This window comes from Melozone crissalis, unplaced genomic scaffold (assembly GCF_028551555.1).
Source record: "Melozone crissalis strain CALT ecotype California unplaced genomic scaffold, PUWL_Pcris_2 ptg000005l_1, whole genome shotgun sequence".
NCBI lineage: Eukaryota > Metazoa > Chordata > Aves > Passeriformes > Passerellidae > Melozone > Melozone crissalis.
This window is the reverse complement of record NW_026535783.1, coordinates 39,486,038-39,507,988: the sequence shown is the minus strand read 5'-3', so window position 1 is coordinate 39,507,988 and position 21,951 is coordinate 39,486,038. Positions and strand designations below refer to the sequence as shown.

Here is a 21,951-nt window from a genome sequence, read left to right as displayed (position 1 = left end):
ATGTTACTGTGACAAATGAAAATCTCTCCATCTCTGAATTTCTGGTCAAAGGATCATTTTTTAAAATTAACTACAAATCACAAGTAAGTAGAAAGTTACAAAACTCAAAATACTGAGATTTATTCTACTGAAAAAGTAATTAAGAGAAAAAAAAAACAGCCAGAAAAACAAGAAATGTAGACCTTTCTACATTTTTTTCTTTCTTTTTGTAATTAAATTCAATCTGCACTAAGCAACTTGGCTTAAAGATATTGTTTCATTTCAGAAATGCAGCAATTTCAGGACAAAAAGTGTATGTTCATGCACAGAATTTCTTATGGAGAAAATAATAAATGTCTTTATCTTGCAATCAATGCAAGATTACCCTGAAGTAATTTTCATTTTAGTCTTTATCAAGTCTATATGGAAAAAAAACTGTAAGAAAGTAAGATGTTGCAGTCTCACAACATACACAGGAGTTCTGAATGTTGGTTTTTCTGGCTCAAAGAGCCTGCAGGTCAGACTTAATATGTATTGATTTAAATACACAAAGTATTTAATGTACCCAAACAATGCCACTATGAAGTTGCAGAAGAAATTACATTTTTTAGGGAATAACATTCTTGCAGTGGCTTTATGATGAAACTACATTTGGGTGGAGATACATAGAAGCTGTGAATAATTCTGAATATAGAAGTGGTGATCCTTCTGAGAAAATGTTAAATGTCTCCAAGAAAGAAAGGACTTTAGTATACTAGTCTCTAATACAATTAGTATTCTCAACTAATTTGAAAATCTGAAAATTCAAATCAGGGCTGAAGGCTTTTAACCTGAATTATTTTGTAATTTTTAAAATCTCTGTATCATAAATAAAAAATACAAAAATGCACATAGAATTAAATAAGCCCTGACGTTTCTGGTTAAACAAAACACTTGACTTCCAAGTCCTGAGAGTGTACCCAGTTATAGAGTGAAAAAAAGGATCTTTCCCATCATCAGCTAATCAGAGAACACATGTGCATCATAAAAATCTTTCAGAGCACTTGATCTGCCTAATTTAAAATTCAAAAATGTTTCTACATCCTAAAACATCCAACAGTTTCAGGTCTGGGCTTCTGATATGTAGTAGAAGGTATAAAACGCAGTGGTACATGATAAAAAACATAGGCGATTGTAATGTTTACAAGTATTAGGCATTCCTTTTACAGTTCAGAAGATGTTTTAGGACATGCTTTGCCAAATGGAGCAAGAGTAGTGTTTCAAGACAGATCAGACAAACTTCATGGAATTTCTGCATCAAAATATCACTATTCTAAATAAACATTACATGATTTTAGAAGTGGACGGATTTTAAGATTTTTAAGTTAAAAACAGAAAGCAGTCACCAAGCAGATTTGTTTAGAAATACACTGTATCTCCCTCCACATCTTATCCACAGAATTGCTGGCTTCTGTAGTACCAGAACACAAACACTAGCAAACTCAAAATGTCCTTTTATTTACACCTAGAGCTACACTCTAATGTTGGATCAACAGTCCAACATTTTAATTGATTTGTTTCCCATACAATAGCAAAGAAAAAACAAAAACTAAATAGGAGAAAATATAATTTCTGTAATATTCCTATTGTCACCCCTAACTATTATCAGTTATTATATTCTTATGCATTACAGCCAGATTTTAAAATGTTAAATGTTTACGCTAGGTTTTACACTGAATTTTTTTTTAAGTGCATTAAATTTCATAGAAACAACTCTTTATGCTGAACGTTTCTCAAAACAGCACCTCCCGCTGTCAATGTCTATGCCCCATAAGCAGCTAAGCTGAGTGCTACTGACAAGAACTAGAAGAGTATACAAATGATAAATTAGTCAGCTTTGTATAAGTCAGAAATACAGGCCAATAATGATACGGAAGATTATAGCATTTTACTTAGCTGAAAGATAGTGCACATTTTACACTGTATTTCATAAAGAAAATACCTTCATTTATTTAAACACATTTCATAAATTATACAGAAGAAAACAATTTATCTTTTTGAACAATGTGCTTATGAGCACAAACACATTTTTACTGTAATGTTAGTAATTGTTTCTACTCATTCCTTTGATAATTTTCATAGCTATTTTATTTTCGTTTATTAACTTTTGAAACAAGACTGAACTAAGCCATTAAAGGCAAAATTGTAAATGATAACTTGGACCAAATTAAATCAGATTCCACACTAATTATAAACAATGACATCCACCCTATTTATTCACATAGTGAAATAAAAATTAAATCCTAAAAACATGCCATTGCGCACTTTGCAGTGATTCCACTGTTTATGTTGCACATTTTTTAAGTGATACTGTGAGTACAAAAAATTATGCTTCTGGCTTACTATCTGTTATGATAGCACTATAGAATAAAATAATCAAATATACCTTGCGAAAATGACAGTTGAATAAATTAGTACATGCTGATTTGAGAAGATTCATAAATATAATGGTCTTAGCCAGTTTTACAAGCTCACATTTTTCTCAAATGTCAAGAAACAATAATAACATCCTACACGACTTCATGCAGAAGCATCTCATCGACTGGGGGAATGTCAGCTCGTATCACACCTTCTGAAAGGAATCTGATATGAAAACTATAAGCAATCCTACTAATTCCTGTAATGTCATTTTTGCTGCCATTTGATTTCACATACTTAATTAGGAAGCACTCTTTTGAATCACAGAATAACAGGTAGAAGAAATCACAAGGATGACATAGTCCAAACTTATTTGTCAAAAGCACTCTTAACAATGTGGTCCAACACCCTGCCCAGATGAACCTTAAAGTGCTTAATGTTGAGGAATACACCACTTCTCTGGAGATTATTACAATGACTGATTGTTATAATTGTGAAAAATTTTCCTCTTGTGTGTAATTAGAATCTCTTTAGGAGTAACTTGTACGCATTATCCTTCAATTTCTCCATGTGACTCCTAAAAACAGAGTCTCTATCTTTTTTGTAGCCACTCTTTAAATACCAGAACCAGGTGTCAAGGTCTCACCTAAGCATTCTTTCCTAATGTGTCAGGCTTCTCAGCCCTCTGATCATCTCTGTGGCCCTCCTCTCCACCCTCCCAGCCTGTCCGTATCTTTTTTGTACAGCAGAAACCAAAACAGACAACAGTATTCCAGGTGTGGCCTGACAAACACTGACAAGAATGGGATAATCTCTGCTGCTGATGCCCCTGTTGATGCAGCCCAAGACCTCACTGGGCTCCTTTGCTCCAGCAGCAACTCCTCACTCTTATTGAGCTTTTTGCTCACTGGGACTCCCTGGTCCCTTCCCACAGAATTGCTCCTCAGCCTTGAGCTCCCAGCCTGTGCTGCCCTCCTGGATTTGTTTTCCCAGGTGAAAGACCTTTCACCTGTCCTTGCTAAACTTCAAAAGGTTCTTCTTTGCCCACTCTCCAGCCTAAACCTTCCAGGTTTTCCTGCAGCATGGCTCTCCCTTGCAAAGCGCTCACTTGATCATCACTTGAGTGATTTTAAGTGCTCTGGATGACCACATATGAAGACACGAAACAGCATTGGGCCTAACACCAATCCCTGGGGGACCTCACTTGTGCCAGTTCCCAGCTGGAAAAGGAGCCATTTACCTCCACTCTGGGTGCTGCCTGTGGGTCAGTTCCCCACCCACTGCATGGGCAGCTTGTCCAGACTGTTACACAACAGCTGCACAGGAAGTTGTCCAGCAGACTTGTTACACAACTTCACCAGAAAGCTGTGGGAGACCTTGGAGAAAGCCTTGGAGAAACACAGGCAGACAACGTCCACTGCTTTCCCCCATCAACCAAGCAGGTTACTTTGCCCTGGAAGGCAATCAGGTTTGTCAAGCACAGTTTGGCCTTGGTGAACCCGTTGTGGCATTTCCCAATCAGCTCGTTCATCTGACTTGAAATGAATTCTACCAGAAGGGTTTGTGTCATAACTTTTCTAAGGCCTATAATTCCTTAGGTTCTCTTTTAAGCACCTCTTGCAGATGGGGGTGACATTAGCCTTCTTCCAGTCTTCTGGGGTGTCTCCTGATCCCCACAATTTCTCTAGGATTATGGAGAACAGCCTCACAATGACTTCAGACAGCTCTCCAATACTCTTGGGTGGACATTGTAAGGTCCTATCAATTTGCAGGAGCCAAGTTCCTGTAATAGCCCACACAGCAATTTTTTCTTCCCTGACAGTGGGTCTTGTTTGCATCAACACGGATTTTTGCTTCCAGTGTCTAGGGTCCAGCTGAGCTGGTGACAACAGAGGTCAAGGAAGTGCTGAGAACTTCTGCCTTCTCAGTGCTGTTGGTGACTAATTCACTCCTCCCATTTAACATTGGGCCAGCAGTGCCCTCCTATTTCTCCTTGTTGTTTATACGCTCAAAGACTCCTTTCTTGTAGTTTTTGACATCTCTTTCAACTGAAGCTGAGCCTTTGCTTTTCTAACAGCATCTCATGGCCTGGCAATGGCATGAGATGGTTCTTGTGGCTCTCAAAAGATTTGTAACTCCCTTTCCATCTCGGTGTGCTTCTCTTTTGGTCCTGAACTGACTCAGAAGCTCACAGTTAAACCAAGAGGGTCTCATGTTCCACCTACTTCCCTTCCCTTTGAAGGAGATGACCTGGTTTTGTGTTTTCATGAGAGCTATCTCCAAAAACTCACAGCAATCGCTAACTCCTTTATTCTCCACGGAAGCTTCCCTTTCAATTGAGATCTGAGCAAGCTGAAGCTTGCTCTTCTAAAATCTAAAACCTCTGCCTTAGTGCTAACCTTCAGAGTGCACAACCAGACCCCAAACTCCACAATATTGCTAAGAGATGACCTTTTTAACCTTGACCCAGAGGCATTTGATAGGGCTTCCTATGGTCACTGTAGCTGATTTCTGTACATCTGAGGTTCTCCTTAACTTAAAGTGCCAGTCCCCCTCCTCTTCTTCCCTGACTCTCTTTACAAAACAGCCTATAGCCATCCGTCATATTCCTCCCGTCATGGGAGTTGTCCCATCATGTTTTAGTTACTCCTGTGATACCCTAACTTTTGGACTGGGTGTCGAGTTCCTAGTGTTTATTCTCCTGGCTCTGCACATTTGTATAAATGCACATGAAGTGCCAGGTCTCGTTCTTACCTTGCGAGGCAGCTAAGGAACAGCTGTCACTGCTCAGTCTGGCCTGGTTTATTTCCCAGTTGGCTGCAACAGCAACCACTCAAAACTACCACTTAAACGGTTCTCCCTACCACATTCTTTTCATATCTTTAGAGAAGTCACTATAGAGAATTCAGCTTGCCTAACCTCTCCACTCGTACCCCAGTTGTACGAGCTTGTACTCGTCACAACTGGGGTACTTTGGATGACCTGAGGCATCAACTGGACAGCCATTGTCCGCCAGAAGACGGCAGTCTGATGTTTAAGCATGAGTGTGGTATTTACATTAATGCACGTGTGGCTGCATTACTCAGTTATATGAGGTTATGACTTTAGCCTCTTAGAATTTCTGAAAAAGCAAGTGAAAGTATGTTTAAGCTTTATGTACTTATATGTTATAAATTTTCCTAAGGCAGATATCACACACTGACATTTTAAGACCTTAATTAAGGTTGATTTATTTACAAATGTATGTTTTCAACTCTCAGAAATGATGTATTTAATGTTTTATTTTTAAAAACAATTAAAAAATAATATATAAATATATACATACTGCAAATGTAATACAGATAACAAATTCATTTAAGCCCATTTATGCACATTAGTGACACACCATGTGGCAGAAAGACTAGGACTACAAGAAGACCCCGTGGCGATTTATTTTATATTAAATCCCTAATGGCCTCTTCTCATCTTTACAAAAATATGCACAAAAGTCCAGACTATGCAGCCATTGAAATGAATGGTTATTTATTTGCTAAACGAGAACCCTATGTTTAATGTTCCTTAGACATAAGGTAGTCTGCAAAAGTCGCGTTCCTACAGCTCTATACATCATTTATTTTACATACCCTAACTTCTCACAACAGGCATCAGAAAAATACTTTTGAACCGCATTGCTATTGTAAGTTGCTGAGAATTTTGTTTCCAATTCCATTACTGGAAGATTAAATGTTAACATGTTTACTTGGGGTTTGCTTCTTGTTTTGTCTTTTGCATTAAAAACAAATTCATGGACCAATCTGCCATTTAAAATATGTTTATATTTATACCAAGAGAAAAAAAGTTCCCAAGTACACAATATATATACATAATCATTATAGACAGACAACAGAAGTTCAAATCTTCAAAGACATATATTGTAATATCACTTATTCAGGTGTAATGGTCCACCTAGCACTTGTTCGACATGCTTCAGCTAAGACAGAGGTCCTTGATTTGCTTTACAGAAATATTAAAAACATCACTTTTCAAAACGCAGAAATAAAACTGTCCAAATTATGAAACAGTGGCATTTCTTACTAATACTACAAAATAGCTTTAAAATTAAAATCTTTCTCCAAGATACGACTATTTTTTCATAGGAAGATGATACACCGTGCACCAAACACTTCTACATTTCTTAAATTTCTGTTGCTGGAACTGCTACTGTAAGTTCCTCTGAGACATAAAGCCACAACAGGGGAAGTTGTTACAAGAGATAGAACTTCCTATTGGTACTATCCCAAACTCATTTGGACTATGGAGGCTACTTAAGGACAGTCAAGCTTTCCACAGCAGTATGAACGTGCAGGTCATTTTCTTGAGGTAACAACATTGGTGACAGCAGCCTTCAGTGCAGCTCTGACATGTTCTCTAAGCTTTTACAAGTGGCATACAACCCCTACTACCTGGAAACTGTCTTTATGAAGTATGTGGATGCCATGGCCAGAGGCATGAACCTCAACAGACCTTCACAACACCCCCTTGTCTGCCACAGTCAGTAGCAGACAATCACAGAACTTGTTTTCAACTGAGTGACCTGCTTCCTCAGGTGGTAATTCATTTTCTATAATCACAAGTTCTGTGAGCAGTTAGAATGAATTTTCATGAAGAAGAGAAAAAGACTTAGTCCAACAAGCATATCATTAATCTATGTTATAATGAGCCATTTCAACCGAACTGAACATTCATGAGACCTGGATCATTCTCCCAGTGCACTACACTTAAAAAAGCAGAGAACAGAGCTGTCTTTACAACAGAAATATTTATTTCCCAGGAGCAATGTTACTTTCCCAGAAAGCCACATTGAGAAGACAAATCTCATTTCCAAGAGAATTCCAGCAGAGAAGCAGCAAAAGATATTCTAAGGGTATAACAAAATGTAACAGAAATTAACTGTAACACATGCACTGAATTTTGCTACAATATCTTACAAGTAATCATAATTGTGACTGGGAGAAACTTTCCAGCAAAGGCTACAAAAATAACTGTGATCTGGGCAGTGTCACTTTTATTTCATCCTTCTCTTCAAAAATAAAGTGGTTACATATGTAAAATTCAAGCAGCATACATTCTGAGATCCAGTCGCTGTTGACACAGGTCTGATTTCAACTTCAATACCACTCCAGGAGAGTCAGATCCAAAGGTGATTACCTCAACAAATGCAAAGCTGCATTTGTTGAGATAATCATCTTTAGAGAAACCTAAACACATTAGAGAAACCTAAACACATTTACACAAAATGACTGCCCTACAGAAAGCATTTTAATGGAAGATACTCTTGCATATTTGTTGATTATTAAGGAAAAAAAAATGACTTGAGATACTTCTGAAAAAGCAAAACCACAAACACACCAGAGATTCAACACCTGTTGCCAAGCCTGCGCTTCATGTTTCCTTAATATTTAATCAGGTAACATCTGGAGCACTTTAAGAATGAACAACAAACTACCACTATCATTGCCGAGAAAATTGTGAATACGTTAAAGTCTGTGTATTCTGAGCTCATAACAGAATTCTGAACTGAACAGAAAGATCTGGATGGTTTTGTCATTCATGTTCTTGTATGTACTGTGCTTCTGACACTGGATGAAGTAACTATATGTGATCCCTATTGCTAACAAAACCAAGTAAAAAAATCATCTTTTACTGGCCAAGCACCAAAAATTACGGTGTTTTCATTTCAACAAAGAGCAGTAATGTAGCAAATGCAAAACAAATCTCCATCCCAATAACTTTACAAACATTATACCTAGGAAGAAAAAAGTAGTTGCACTCCTGAAAACTTAGTCCTCTATGGCACAAACTATTCACAACACAACAACAGAGCAAAAAGCAAAGGAAGGTACCTGTGACTTCCAGAAAGAAATCCCACCAGAAATACTAGTAATAAAATTACTTCACAGACTGAGACAAAAAATCATCTATCAGTAAAATCTGTCCAGTTTGTTCTTACAGGCAAATGAATTTCCTCTGCTCTCCTAGCTATGTAAGAAAAACAACTATGAAGCATTTACTGCTTGACCACCAGATCTTAACACTTCTTTGCCCAGGTAAGTCAGCATCAGATGTTACACTTCACTGAAAAAAGGCTGAAAATTTGCCTACTCTGAGAACTAGAAACACCTACTCTTGACAAAGCCAAATTGTGAGATCCAAACAAAAGGAAGACAAGATCTGAGTTACAATAATTTGAGCATATAGAGTTGCAAAGAAGAGGTCAGACCAGATTCGCCTGGAGCTTAAACCTGTGGAGCACAAGGTCTGTATTCTACATAGTTATCCAACATGATTTAATGTAAAATAAACAAAAAGATAATGTAATGCTAAAGCTAGCTCCTAGCTCCATCCACTGTTAACTGAAACTGACTGAGTAAAGGAGAAAGATGTAAAACAAAAGATGAGGGTTTTATTAAGAACTTTATAAGATCCTATTTTCTCTTTTGGGGATTTATCTTACAACACTCTTTCCCCATCCCCTTTCCACCCAGCCTCAGCCTAATTTTTAGGATCAAATTATGGTTCATAAGCAGTGTTGTTTTGGTGGCAAAGATTGCTTAATATTGGAACAACTAATTGAAAACTAACAGATTCTACTTCATTTCTTGAAGCTTTGCAACCTAATTTGCTTTCTATATTTCAGTATGCAAGCAGAAATCTATGGGTAATTATTAGCTGGATTGTAACCAAAACTTGTTCAACCACAGAAGCATCTTATTTTTTGTAAAATGCATCACAAGACATATACTATAAGAAATCTCTTATGACATACAACGCAAGAACTATTCAAGAGATTTTTTTTTTGCAGTATTTCATATTAAAAACAAGTTTTGATTTAGTGCAAAAGTAGATGAAATTTCTTCTACATTTCAAATACTTCTGTATACATGACTTTCATGAAAATGAAGAGACTGAAAATTACAAACATATACTATATAAAGATGTTTTTGCTATTGATATTTTCTTCAGATCACTTAGGTTTTATACTAATTAATATGCCAGTATGCAAACTTCAATCAAATATAACAGTACCATGTCATAACAGAATCATGTCATTGTTTAGTGATCTAAGCATTCTTATTCTTAAAATAATATTTTAAAATAAAATTCAGCAATACGTAACTCTCTTCAGATCAAGGTAGAAAGCTCACACCTTCAATTCACCCAAAGGTTCCAAATTGTTTATGCCATTGTTTTTAACACACCATAGTACAATCTAAAGGGAGGGAATAATTATAATATCATAATAATGGAAGTCACATAACAAATAGCCAATAGTTCTCTCAAAGTTAACTAAATCACTAAAAATTCTGCTCATACTGGAAAAAATATTGGGAAAATAACTTGTTCACATTCTGTTTTAAAGAACTATCTCCATGTGCAATAAGGCTGTTAAACATATTTCAAGTTCCTCTTACCTCCAGTGTCATGTACACAGTGCTAATCGCTACTTTGATTTCTCCATCTGAAATCTCCTTGAGATCCTTGAGCATAAGCTCCTCAATGTTCACACCTGTTTAAGAGAATAGACATATTTCCATATATACAATTATCTACAGCTGACAGATGCATAAATTAAAAACACAGCTTAGACCTTAATCCTGAACCTTCTTTCTGTATTTCAGGATGTCATATGAGAAAATCAAAGGTAAAATTAATATTTCAATGCTTAATGTTTCTAGAGGGATTTTTTTAAGAAAGGAAGAGATTTAATGGAGGATACACACTAACAACAAGTATGAAAAATTAAGTCTACTGCAACACCTGTGTTCTTGTGTGAACACTGAAGTTTTTAAGTGAACCTAATTCCAGCTGATGATAAATGTATAGCTAGGCAATTTCTATGGCCTAATATGAAATCACAAATATCAAACTACTTCTGAAATAATTAATATATTGTAAAGCACCTGTGGACTATGATGGTGTTTATGAAATATTCAAAAGCAAGGAACTTAAGATATTCTGTAAACACAGACATTCAACCTTTCTGACCTTCTTCATGAATTGATAACACCAATGGGTTTTTCTGATTTCCTTCAAATCATTCATGAACTAAGTATATGTTTATGTACCATAGAAACATTATCATGAGAAGTAATGGTGTAAAACAGGAATTGCAACCAGACATATTGGTATGTTTAAGCCCAATATATTGAAAATCCAAGTGACTAAGTTTCCCTCATTGGATGTGTTTGCCTAAAATGCGACAAAGATTCTCAAAATAAATGCATATTATGTAGAGGAACATAACTACATCACATTATTGCAACACAGACATGACAGCCGAATGCCTACGTAAAGAATGCTGCAAGCCACCTATGTCAGTGCAGGGCAACAACTGAAACGCCTACCAACCTTCAAGGCACAGCAGTTTAACATCCACCACGTGTTTGTACAAATTATTTTCAAGAGGGAAACCAATCTGAGTCAAACCAATCTGAGTCAAAGAAATTAATCCTTTCATTACTGTTCCTGTATAGAGTCCAGCTACTGCAGCCAATCTAATGACAAGATGAACATTTACGCATCTATCATTTAAAAAAATTTTTATATAACCTACAAACTTTCTGGGGGGCTGCAACCTATTGTGCCTTAAATTAATTCAGGCCAATAAATCATGATTTCTGCCAGAAACTGAGAAATATTTTGGCTGCATTGTCCTAATATTGCCTCAAATAATGAGTATATTAGGTAAAATACTCAGTAGAGGTTACATCCTTCAAGGGGCTCCTGAAACTCAGCAGCATTCTACTAAAAGAAATGCCACATGCAATTTTTGTATGTGAATATACAGTAAATATGTGCCTTGTAATACACAGAAAACAGGAGTTATAAGCCAAAAAAAAAAAAGAAGAGTGCATGATAGTGCCCTCCCCATGCCTCATGTGACATACATAAATTACTGGCAACCAGTACCATGCAGACTACACCCACTACATATACTTGTCCAAGTTTTGCATTTGATATTACAGAAAACATAATGACAAACAGTACTAAACTGTTTTCCCTGGCAAGTGGCAGAACTAAGAACTGACTTCCATAAAAGCTACTTTCACCACTACTTTCCAATCTAGACTGCATACAGTTCATTCCTGAATTCTACTGATTGAGTAAAGGAACTTAAGAGAATTCATGTGAAGCTTTATACACCTGAACTAAATTACCCTGTAATCTCACTGAAAGAAAAGGCAAAGGAAGCAGCACCTCAATTCTGCCCTTATCTACCAGACAGGGCAGCTGTCTCAGGCTGATGGTCTGAACTTCAATGACTACTTTCTGCATATGGGCAGACAGAGAACAAATAAAGAGCTTGAGTCTGCATGGACCCTGTGCTTACCTGATACATCCAAAAGAAAATACCCCTAGGAATTTGATACTCACTCTTTGGTAAGAGCTTGGCAGCCAACGCCAGTAAAAATTGTAAGAGTTATTGCAACCATTTTTTTCAAGCTTTCACAGCATCTCTTCAAAAGCCTGCTACTAAATTTTGGGTTCAAACACTGCGACTTTAGATCACTGAATACTTCTACTCAGTATTTCAATCAGAAGAAAGGAAAAGAATTGCAACTTTCCCGCTGCTTCCTTAATCTGAGTCTGATGTCAAATTGACTTCACATGTACACAGCCCTTAGTAAATCTGGGTCATAACACAAAATCTACTTCTACACAACATGGGCAATTGCAATACAATTTCTTCCCATGGACTGACACATTTTTTATGACCATGTGAATCGTGAATCAAGAATCATAAATTCTTGATGAAAATACACTTGTAAAAGCAATATGTAAAACAAATTGTTAACTTTATCTGTAAAAACAATACAAGATTATTTATGAGCTAAGTAGTTCCTCAAAAAAAAATCCCAATTCCATGATTTAGAATGTAAGGAGCTTAATTTAAAATTAATATACAACTTTTAACTGTCAATGAAGACAGCATGCTGCACCTATTTTCACCACACATAATAAAACAGAGTTCTGATACAATTACACAAATAAATTTGTAACATGTCTGAAAAATGGAAGGAAGTTGCACTACCTTGGGTGTTAAACTGAGTCTCCTGGAGAGCAGAGATAATTTCCTCTCGCGGGGGAAGATCTGGAAACCTTTCCTCCAAAACTGACAGTATTTTCTCCTGGTGTTCTGTCATTCTGTCAGCTTCCAAAGACATGCACTTGAAGAGAATACTCCCTGAAACATTGATAGACAAAAAATCAATGTCTCCTGTAGATATCAAAGAGGTACAACAGAAACAAGAAGATTTACTGTATTGCTTCTTGGAGGTTACTTCTTGGCGGTTGTTTCCACTGAGAGTTCACTGAGAGTTTCACATAGAAACATCTTCCTAACATGAAACCCCTAAATCAGAACTGGCTGCCTCTTCAGTGCCTCTGCTACAGGTAACTGGCTGGTGGCAGTGTAGCCACAGTGTGCAGCATGCTTGTACACGAACGCGGCTGTGCGGCACGGCCAGCAGCAGCCAACGGCACACCAGCCTGTGTCCTCCTCTCTCCAGGCATTAGACCAAGCGCTGCTGTGTTTTGAAACACAAATCCACATTGTCAACCACCCTTCCACAGATGCGTCATTGAACTCCTACATTGGAGCTCATACGGAGGACAAAAGGAATAAATACTTTACTGTGAGGATGGTGAGTCTGCAGAACGGGCTGCCCAGAGAATATGGGGATGCCCCATCCCTGGAAGTGCTCAAGGCCAGGCTAGACCAGGCTGCTCAGAGCATACCTAGAGAAAGGTATCCCCATTCATGGCAGTGGTGTTTGAACTGAGTCATCTTAAAGTCATTTGTCATTGTGATGTAACTAACTCTGGATAACTCTTGTCAATGGACACACCAAAAAAACACCAATTCAGACAATCAAAATTTTAAAATTTAAGAGAAACATCATCCAGTAAACAACTTCAGAGTGATTGGAACTGTCCTACAATACAGAAGTGAGTCATGTATTTTCAGACAACTGTGTGCTGCACACTAAGTCACCCCTTTCATTCCCTGGAGACTGAGATCCCATTTATCAAAATACCTAAAGACAGTGTTTGCTTCCAATCACTCACAGTAAATTTGGGATAATAAAATCTTATAGTTCAGCCTTGAAATAATTTACTACTTTACGGTGCACAAGAATTTCAAACTAGTGTATGATTTCATTGCACCATGCTGGGTCAATGAGCAACGAAGTACAGTAAGTGTGTAAGACAGTTACTGCAAAACAAAGTGTGTAGGCTTCAGCACAGAGCAAAAAAGTGTAAATGAAAAACCTTGACACAGCCACCCTCAATCTTACCAGATGAGCTAGGATCCAAACATCTACTATATATTCATTTTCCTTTTCTCCTACAATATCATATGAAATAACAAGAAGCATTTCTTCAAAATTCACAAACCACTTGCAACAAAAAATAATTGTGCCATGCTAGGTAAACATACCCTTATTAAACAAATCCTGTGTGGATTAAACAATAAATAATGCTTAACAAGTCAAAAGATGCTCCTCATACTAATCTCTGGAGTTAAACACAAATACATGAAGTTCTATTCTTTGTCTCTATAACAGATATTGTAACTGTCAATTTTCTTTTAATTCACAGCAGCTCTTTATGTCAGTCTTTCAATCACCTTAAGACAATGCTCCTGCACTGTTAGATAGTATTAAAAAATAAATACAGACTGCATGAAAATCACATATACTGATCCCGATTGATATTTCTAAATCTAGGTACCCAACATAACCAGCAGATTTCAGACTTCTACAGGCAAAAAACTGAAACATAAAGTATCCAGATATCTATACCCATTATCAAGGCCTGGTTTTCAGTCCCTCTAACAAGAAAAAAGCTTCTCAACCGGCAGCATCCACAATAATTCATCTAAAACTATCCCTCTGTTGTTCAACTCAATAGCAGATAATAGTGCTTGTGCTACATATATACTCTTGAGATACATTCCCAAGTTTCCACTTTTCTAGGAAAGAGTGGTGACCAGAATGATTGAGACACCCCACAACACGGTTTCAGTCAGCACAGAGGTACATCTGGATAAATGACAGCTCAGGGACCAGGCTGCATAAAGTATTTTAGCAACAGCAACTTTCTGCTTTTTTTCCTTCCTCTAGAAACAGTGAGGGAAATTACTCATGCACGCACAAAGGAAATGGAGACTCCAGAAAAAGTGCTGTATCTACAACATGTGCTCAAATTCATCACGTACTGGAGCAAGGCTGCAGAATATCCTGTAAAGCCCCCCAGTAGTATAAGAATGACTTAGGCATTCTGTCCATCTGCACAGAAGCTCCTCAGGTACACAATGTATGAAATTATTACCACAGTTGTGTGTGCTCCAGGGAATGATTATTTGGGTAAGACCAATACAAACATACAGGAAAATGCAGAAGAACAAGAGGTGTGAGTTGTATATCCACCCACACTCACCAGTTTGGAAGTCAACATGATGTAACCTTCATTCACAATAGGCAGACACCTTAGAAAGGTTTCTAAAAGGCTCTTGTTTTGTCACTAGTCACACCAAAATTGTAGTGCTTGCAACTGACAACTTTTCTACTGGGATGAAAGCCAGAAAAGGATCATTCTCAAATTACTAGGGTGTCAGCAAGCCCCAAGATCAACATTTACTTGTCCTTTAATGCTATGATCAGTCTTCAATACTCTCCTCATCACCAGGGGAGAACGGCACACCTCTTCTACTCCAGGGAGCCTCAGCATTCCTGTGAGGGTTAAGATTCCAGGTAGTTTAGAAAAAGAGGTCACTTAAGTTATTTTTGCTTGACCAGAGGTCGTAGTCCATTTAGTCATGTGCTATCTTAAAAATACCTGCTGTAAAAGCAATACACAGTCTCAGAAATCTCCTGCAGATTTTACTGAGTGTTGGTGCAACTCCTCTAGGGCTTCTGAAAGCATAATGGTGGCTGCTCTCTGCTTACAAGCAGAGAAAAAAAATATAATAGGCAATACAAGATTCAATATTATTTCTTGTGTACATCACACTTCACTACATTTTTTTTTTCTGAAGAGGTCACTAGAAAATAGGCTAAGGCTCTTAAAAATGTGCATTTTATTATTTTTTTGCAAAGCAGTTTGGAAGCGAAGCATTAGTTTTGCCAAAAGCAATTGCTGTGCATTAATATTAAACATGATCTAATGAAGGCAGAAGTCGTTTTGGGAAAACATTAAGAACAGCACAAGCATCTCCTGAATTATAAGTTTACGGCTGAGAGAAACAGTACAATGAAAATATAAGCATTTCTCCTATCAAAGTTTTGTCCCATAACCTGTAAAAATAAAGGACAGGAAAGAGGGGAAAACTTTATGGAAAGTATACTTTAACACTCCTCACACACTAACCCCCCCCCCCCCCCAAAAAAAAACAAACCTGCAAATCAAAATTGCAAATATATCCAATTAAGCAATCTTTACTGTAATTAACAGGAATGCAATGAAACTGGAATAAAACTTCACTGGTGAAAAGAAAGGAAAAACACTGCCTCCAAAAAAACCTGCTTTCATATATTAAAAAGAAGTGTCAGTCCAAGTAAGTGCCAAAATGATCCTTTCTTCAGGGTATATATATTAAGGACGCATCAGTGCAGGAGCATGAGAACCATCTGATCAATGTACAAGACAGAACAAAAGAAAATACTGGCCTAATTCCCAAAGTCCTTAAAAAGGCATTTCTTAACATTTGTCTGGGTGGCTAGAATAACAAACTAATCTCCTCTACTGAAAGTCAGACTGCCCCAACAGGGCTTGAAAAGACCTCAACTATGCAGCTCATCACTAGCAAAAGATTCACATTAAAAAAACTGCAGACGCTCTTGCTGGAAATCTGTCTATATTTACATGTTGTGGTTTGCACCTTGTGGCATCCTTCAAGGCCTTATACAAATAAACATAAGGAGGCCTTTTTGAGAGTGCATTGACCCAAGATACCTGACAGTGAGTGCTTAGAATAAAATCCTTGCCAGCTGGCTGCAACAGAGAATGTAATGATTCAGCAGTTTAATGGATCTTGAGTTTGGCAACAGTCCCCTCATAAACATCTCTTGGGAAATAAAATAATACAGGCCCAGGACTCTGGCAGGTTCTGTAATTGTTTGCTTCTGGCACAAATCCAGGGACAGCACAACTCTAACTTGAGGCAAATATGGCTGTACAACACTGATTGTCCAAGCAGGCTCTACTCAAAAGCCCAAGGGTAGAATAAGCTTGTATAATGTCTGATAAGGAGAAAAAGATACCAGAAAAGCATTCACCTAAAAACAAAAATTATCTTGAAATATAAAAATGCCTAAATCAGTAATGCTCAGTTTCACAGGAAATGTCTTTTTTCTTGACTTGTTTTTTTTTTTTTTTTAAATAGACAAGCACGTAAAGTTTGCTCAAGGGTGAAATTTATATACATAAACATCTGCCTTTTTATTGGAATTTAAAAACTGCTAACAGACTTCAAGAAAAAAGAAGTTTCAAAAACAGTCAACAAATTAAGCTGTCTTGGTCACCACATGATAATTATTAAAACATGAGATTTTCTTTTATCTGAAAATTCTCCTAGCAAAATACTCACTGGAAAGTCAGAAGCTTAAAGAAGGCCTCCCAGCTCAGAGACTCAGACAGCAGCAGTTTTATGAAAATAAAATCCTAATTCTTAGCACTCTAACTTTTAATTTGGCCTTCTCTTCTGAACTTCACCTGATGTTTAGACATATTAACTATATACACATTTACATTGGAAGTAACATAGCAAAATATGAAAAACAGAATAGAACCTTTTTAGTTGCAACCTCTGTACCAGTCCCTGAGCTGCTGGGAAAAGTAGAAAAGCACCAAGTCTCAAGTGCAGCTGTGTTTTGTTCCCTAGGCTTTGCCAATCACTTCATACCATGCAAAAAAAGGTATGCAGGGACTTTTTATCCACTAAGTTCCTCAAATTTGCTCTACCAAATGTAATAATCAAAATGTAATTACTCATTGATTAAAAAAAATTAGAATTAGCTACTATATTTCCCAAAACTGTAAGTGCTATCTCTAATGCAAACACTAATAAAAGCACTTAACTTTAATCTGGAGACATATTAGAGGCACAGAACTGACACAGGCACATAGAGTACTCGAACATGTTCTTGAACATTATTCAGACCTCTCCCTCTGACTCTGCACTAACAAACAAGTATACTGATATTCCCTAAAAACCCTTTTTTTGTTCTGCCTCCAAAACCAATTATTATCCTTGTTCATTTGCTTAGACTCCTGGAGAGCTACTCAACAGAAATTCGGAGCTTACAAAAATGCTTCATGGCAAGTTAACTAAAATTTGTTAGCATGGAAAGATATTGTCAGGGCAGGCTAAATGCTGTGCTACTGTTAATGCTTATTCTGTGGAATATTTTAAAAAATTAATCTTTTTGATTTCTTATAACATGTTTATTAGTTATCATAGCGATGAGTACAATGATTTGTCAAGATTCTCATTGCTTCTGAAGTCTAAATGTAGACAAGTTTTTATAATCCTCCTTAAACATGCCCACATTAATTTCTTAAAAGGACATTTAGCAGTTTCACATCATTAGAACTTAAAACCCATAAAATTTGTTAAAAATTATTAAAGCACAGTTAATAACTTAAAAGCACTGACTGTTCTTTTCAACACCTGTTTTATTTCCAACTGGAAATTTCTATGCAGCAAATGAACCAACAAAATTAATATAAATTATGAACTTCCAAGACAGAGAAGAAAATAATAGTGATTGTTGAAGCCCATCCCCACTTTGTGCTCTGCTGGGCATACACTACAAAAGAAAAGGAGAACACAATGCAGATTTGGTAACACTGTTTTTAAACAGCAAAAGTTTTGCATCATGCCATTAAAATATCATTCCATAAAAAAAGTACAACCATTGGGAGGGAGAAGCTTTAACTTGTAAATATTAGATTCCAATCCATATTGTTGTCCACAATGCCCCTGGAATCAACGAACTGCACAGCTTTTCCAGCTACCCAGCTGGTAAGTAGACAGCTTCATTTAATATTCTTGTCTAGTGATACAGCAAAGACCTCTCATGCCTATTTTTAAATGCACATTTTTAATATTCAATATAATGTTACTCTTTAACAAACTCTTTACTCCCTGCTTCTTTTATGAAGCTTCCTGTGGTCTTTAAAGGGATTGTTAACCAAAGAATGGATCACACTCTTTCTGCATGAGCAAATTCAGAAACACTCCATTAAACCTTTCAGTATTTAATATAAAGAGTAATCTCTCACCTCTGAGGAGATAAGCCAGTTGCTGAGTGATTAACTCTGGTGCCTCCTGAAGAATCTCTTTTACGACTAAAGAGGAAGAACATGCTTGTAACTCCAGGGTCTTGTCACATTGCTCATCTGGATTGATGACTTTGACAACAGCTGATTCCAAACTTTTATCCTCACTATCAAGCAAATTCAGAAGTTATACATATATTTATCTTCATAGCTACATAGACAAGTCAGTAAGAAAGTGCAACACATTTTTTTTTAATTCTGGACTATGACAGCATTGTTATAGCTACCTGAAATCTGCTATAAAGCCAAAGGATGTCACAGAGGTCCTAAATCTGTGATTCTTAAATTATGTGTTCAGTGTTCTTTAACTGTTTGATACATCACTAAGTACAGCATGTACTAAAAACTATTGAAAAAAAGTATTTCTACATGTGCTGAAAACAGCCGTCATTATATGAAGGAGATTTAGGATCTTCCCAACTGAATATTCTGAAAACATACAAAAAAAATTTTTTTTTTTTTTTTGCATTTAGATACATTATGTTTCTGTTTAAAATAGTAGTAGGCAAGCCAAACTAATTTTAATAGTAAAATACTAATCGCGATTCTTCAGAAGGAAGAAAGAGGTAGTGACAGTAATAAACATAAAGCAGACCTATAGGTAATTTTTGCTCTGAGGAGTGAATGATGCACTGAGCTGATGCCACTTAATGCACCAACAGCTATGACATCCACACATATTTTTTCCTTCAGATTTTCCCTACTTTTACTCTAACCTTTAAACTTCTCAGAGTACCATGGATCTATAGGATGCTACTTAATGAATGTCTTAAACGAAATTCTAAGGACAGCTGGAAGTAAACAGCATCCTTCACTCTGGGGAAGGCAGGCAGACCATTATAAAGAGGCTCTCCATAAAACATTCACAACGGCCTTGTAAATGGTCCCTTTTAAGGATGGGTATCCGGACCATGATCTTCCCAACATCTACTCTGAGCCTTTTGAAAGGCTGTAGTTGGTAAAGACCACTAAAATCCATCAGCCATCTCAACGGCACATATCCTAGTGTGTGGGCACCTGCAAATCCATATAAGATTCTCAAAGGAAAGCTAACTAAGAAGCAGGAAAAAAACTCTGATATCTTATCTACTGGCCACAGGAAACCTCCAGACTATTTAACTACATTAAAATACCTAATCTAAGAGGTGTGAAAACACTAGGTTTTTAAAACTGGAAGTTCCATTAAAAGTGATGCAAAGATGACTGTTCACCTTGTTACAGTTACTCAACATAAAGGGAGACAAAATACATTTTAGGTTCCTTTTTTTGGGTCTGTGTTAACATAGCAATATCAATACTAATACAGAAAAAACCGTAATTTTTGAAACAGCTCAAACTCACATAAACCACCTTACTGTACGTAAAACGCAGTACCTTGTCAGCATGCTGCTGTTTACAAGCGTTAAAGACAATTTCCCTTCAGCATTCAGCTGATGCAAATTGATTTCATCTCGGAAGATATGGAATGACTCTGGGATTTTCAGCTCGTCCAAAATAAATCTTGTCTCAGTGAAGTAGCTGAAGTCTTTTCTTGGTATGTTCAACACAGGTAAGCAGAGAACATCAGGAGGGCTGACCTGTAACATAGGTGTGCTTTTGTGAGAACTGGACCTGTCTTTCATCGGGATGGTATTTTAACAGAGTAAGCAATTAGGTACAGCCTAGATTTTCTCTTTCAGGTTTTCTCCTCCTCCCTTAGTTAAAAAAAAAAAAAAGAGGTATTTCACACTTTTTTCCCTTCACCTGTCACTGTTTGCCTCTTAGAAAGTACCTGGGAAACCAGGAGAGGAAAAGGATAAGGAATGAAGCACAGGACTGATTTTTCTCATGTTATTCAAGAAATCATCAGAATAACCATTCATTCATCTTTGTATGGAAAGAAATGTTGATTATTTATCTTTTAAAAACTTACGATAATAACAAAGTCATTGTCGAGGAAAAATATTTTTACAATTGACTTAACAATAAGACATCTGTAACAACCTGGAAAAAGTGAATTAAGACCACTCAGTCCAATTTTTCCATTACCTTGTCCAGAAAGTAGGCATAGGCCAGGGTAGAAATAAGTGAATCCAAATCACAGGGTTTATTCCCAAGAACAACATGGACTTTTTCCACACGTTTGCTCCTGTTCTGTAACATATTAGAAGACAATTGCCATAAGTTGAAATTATGAGAAAAAGTCAAATGAGAAAAGTTAAAAGGACAAGTTAAATATTAGGCTTTGTACTCAGTTGTAGCATTTTTCACTGCTGACTGAAGGAATGGACTTCCTGTCCACAGGAAGGCAATTCCTCGGATTCAGACCTCCCAAGAAAGCCAAAAACTAAATTTCACAAGACACCATAGTTCAGAATCCAATGAGGTCTGAATCTGACCGAAGTCCCTCACAGATAAGTAACAGATAAGCAGCAACTACATGTACACATGGAAAAGCTTTTCAAAACATCTCACAAATCCATTTAGAAAAACAGTCCAAAAGAGTGTAGAGAAACACAAAAAAAAATAAACAGCAAATAATACGCAGCAAGTTGTAATTTTAATTTTACCCTTTTTTCTTCACTTAGCTGAAATCAGTAAATAGACAAAGTAACCTTTCATCCCGAAACTTCAGAAGCTGAACACAGTTGAAGTACTATGAATTTTGAATTTTTCTCACTTAGTAAAATGAAGAGCCTTCTAAACAAGAGGAAAAGAGAAGACAAACCTACTGTATGAAAGCAAAGTATTGAAGGGAAGGATCTACCTTCTTCACAATCACACACACAAAATATAAGACTAAGTTTTTCTCTTGTGCACATCATTACTGTCAAGCTAGCTGCATGGAAACATCACAGTTTATTTACTTTCAGTGCTTCTTAATTGGTGAAACATATGTGACTGATGCTAAGAGATGTTTCATAAACAAACACATGAAAGCAACCATTTTTGTTGTGGGTATGTACAGGCTGATGTACTTTCTGCTATTTTTAACTGGAATTCTGGATATCAAAATTTTAATCTTTCAACAGAAGCATGTAATTATTACATTACCCTTAATGATTATAAATGTGCAATACTTGTTAAGCAAACCTTTTTTTCTCTATGTCTAATCTTAGGTCTACCTGAACATATGGAATAAACTTAGGTTCTCTTTCCTTTAATGGAACGCAGCCATCAAAACAGATTTGGGTAATAAATCCAGGAGAC

At 36.7% G+C, this 21,951-nt stretch overlaps 1 protein-coding gene across 1 annotated transcript in view; it reads right to left on the bottom strand.

The window, feature by feature from the left end:
• The window catches only part of PRUNE2 (prune homolog 2 with BCH domain), a 100,798-nt gene extending 80,601 nt beyond the window's left edge, over positions 1-20,197 (bottom strand). Inside the window, exons 1-4 of the mRNA XM_054286206.1 lie at positions 20,137-20,197; positions 18,706-18,869; positions 12,449-12,601; positions 9,828-9,922 (exon numbers count right to left, since the gene is read on the bottom strand). Coding sequence (XP_054142181.1) covers positions 9,828-9,922; positions 12,449-12,601; positions 18,706-18,869; positions 20,137-20,147 — 423 coding nt within the window. The 5' untranslated portion in view covers positions 20,148-20,197. The remainder of the gene's footprint in view (positions 1-9,827; positions 9,923-12,448; positions 12,602-18,705; positions 18,870-20,136) is intronic.
• Positions 20,198-21,951: the final 1,754 nt, after the last annotated feature.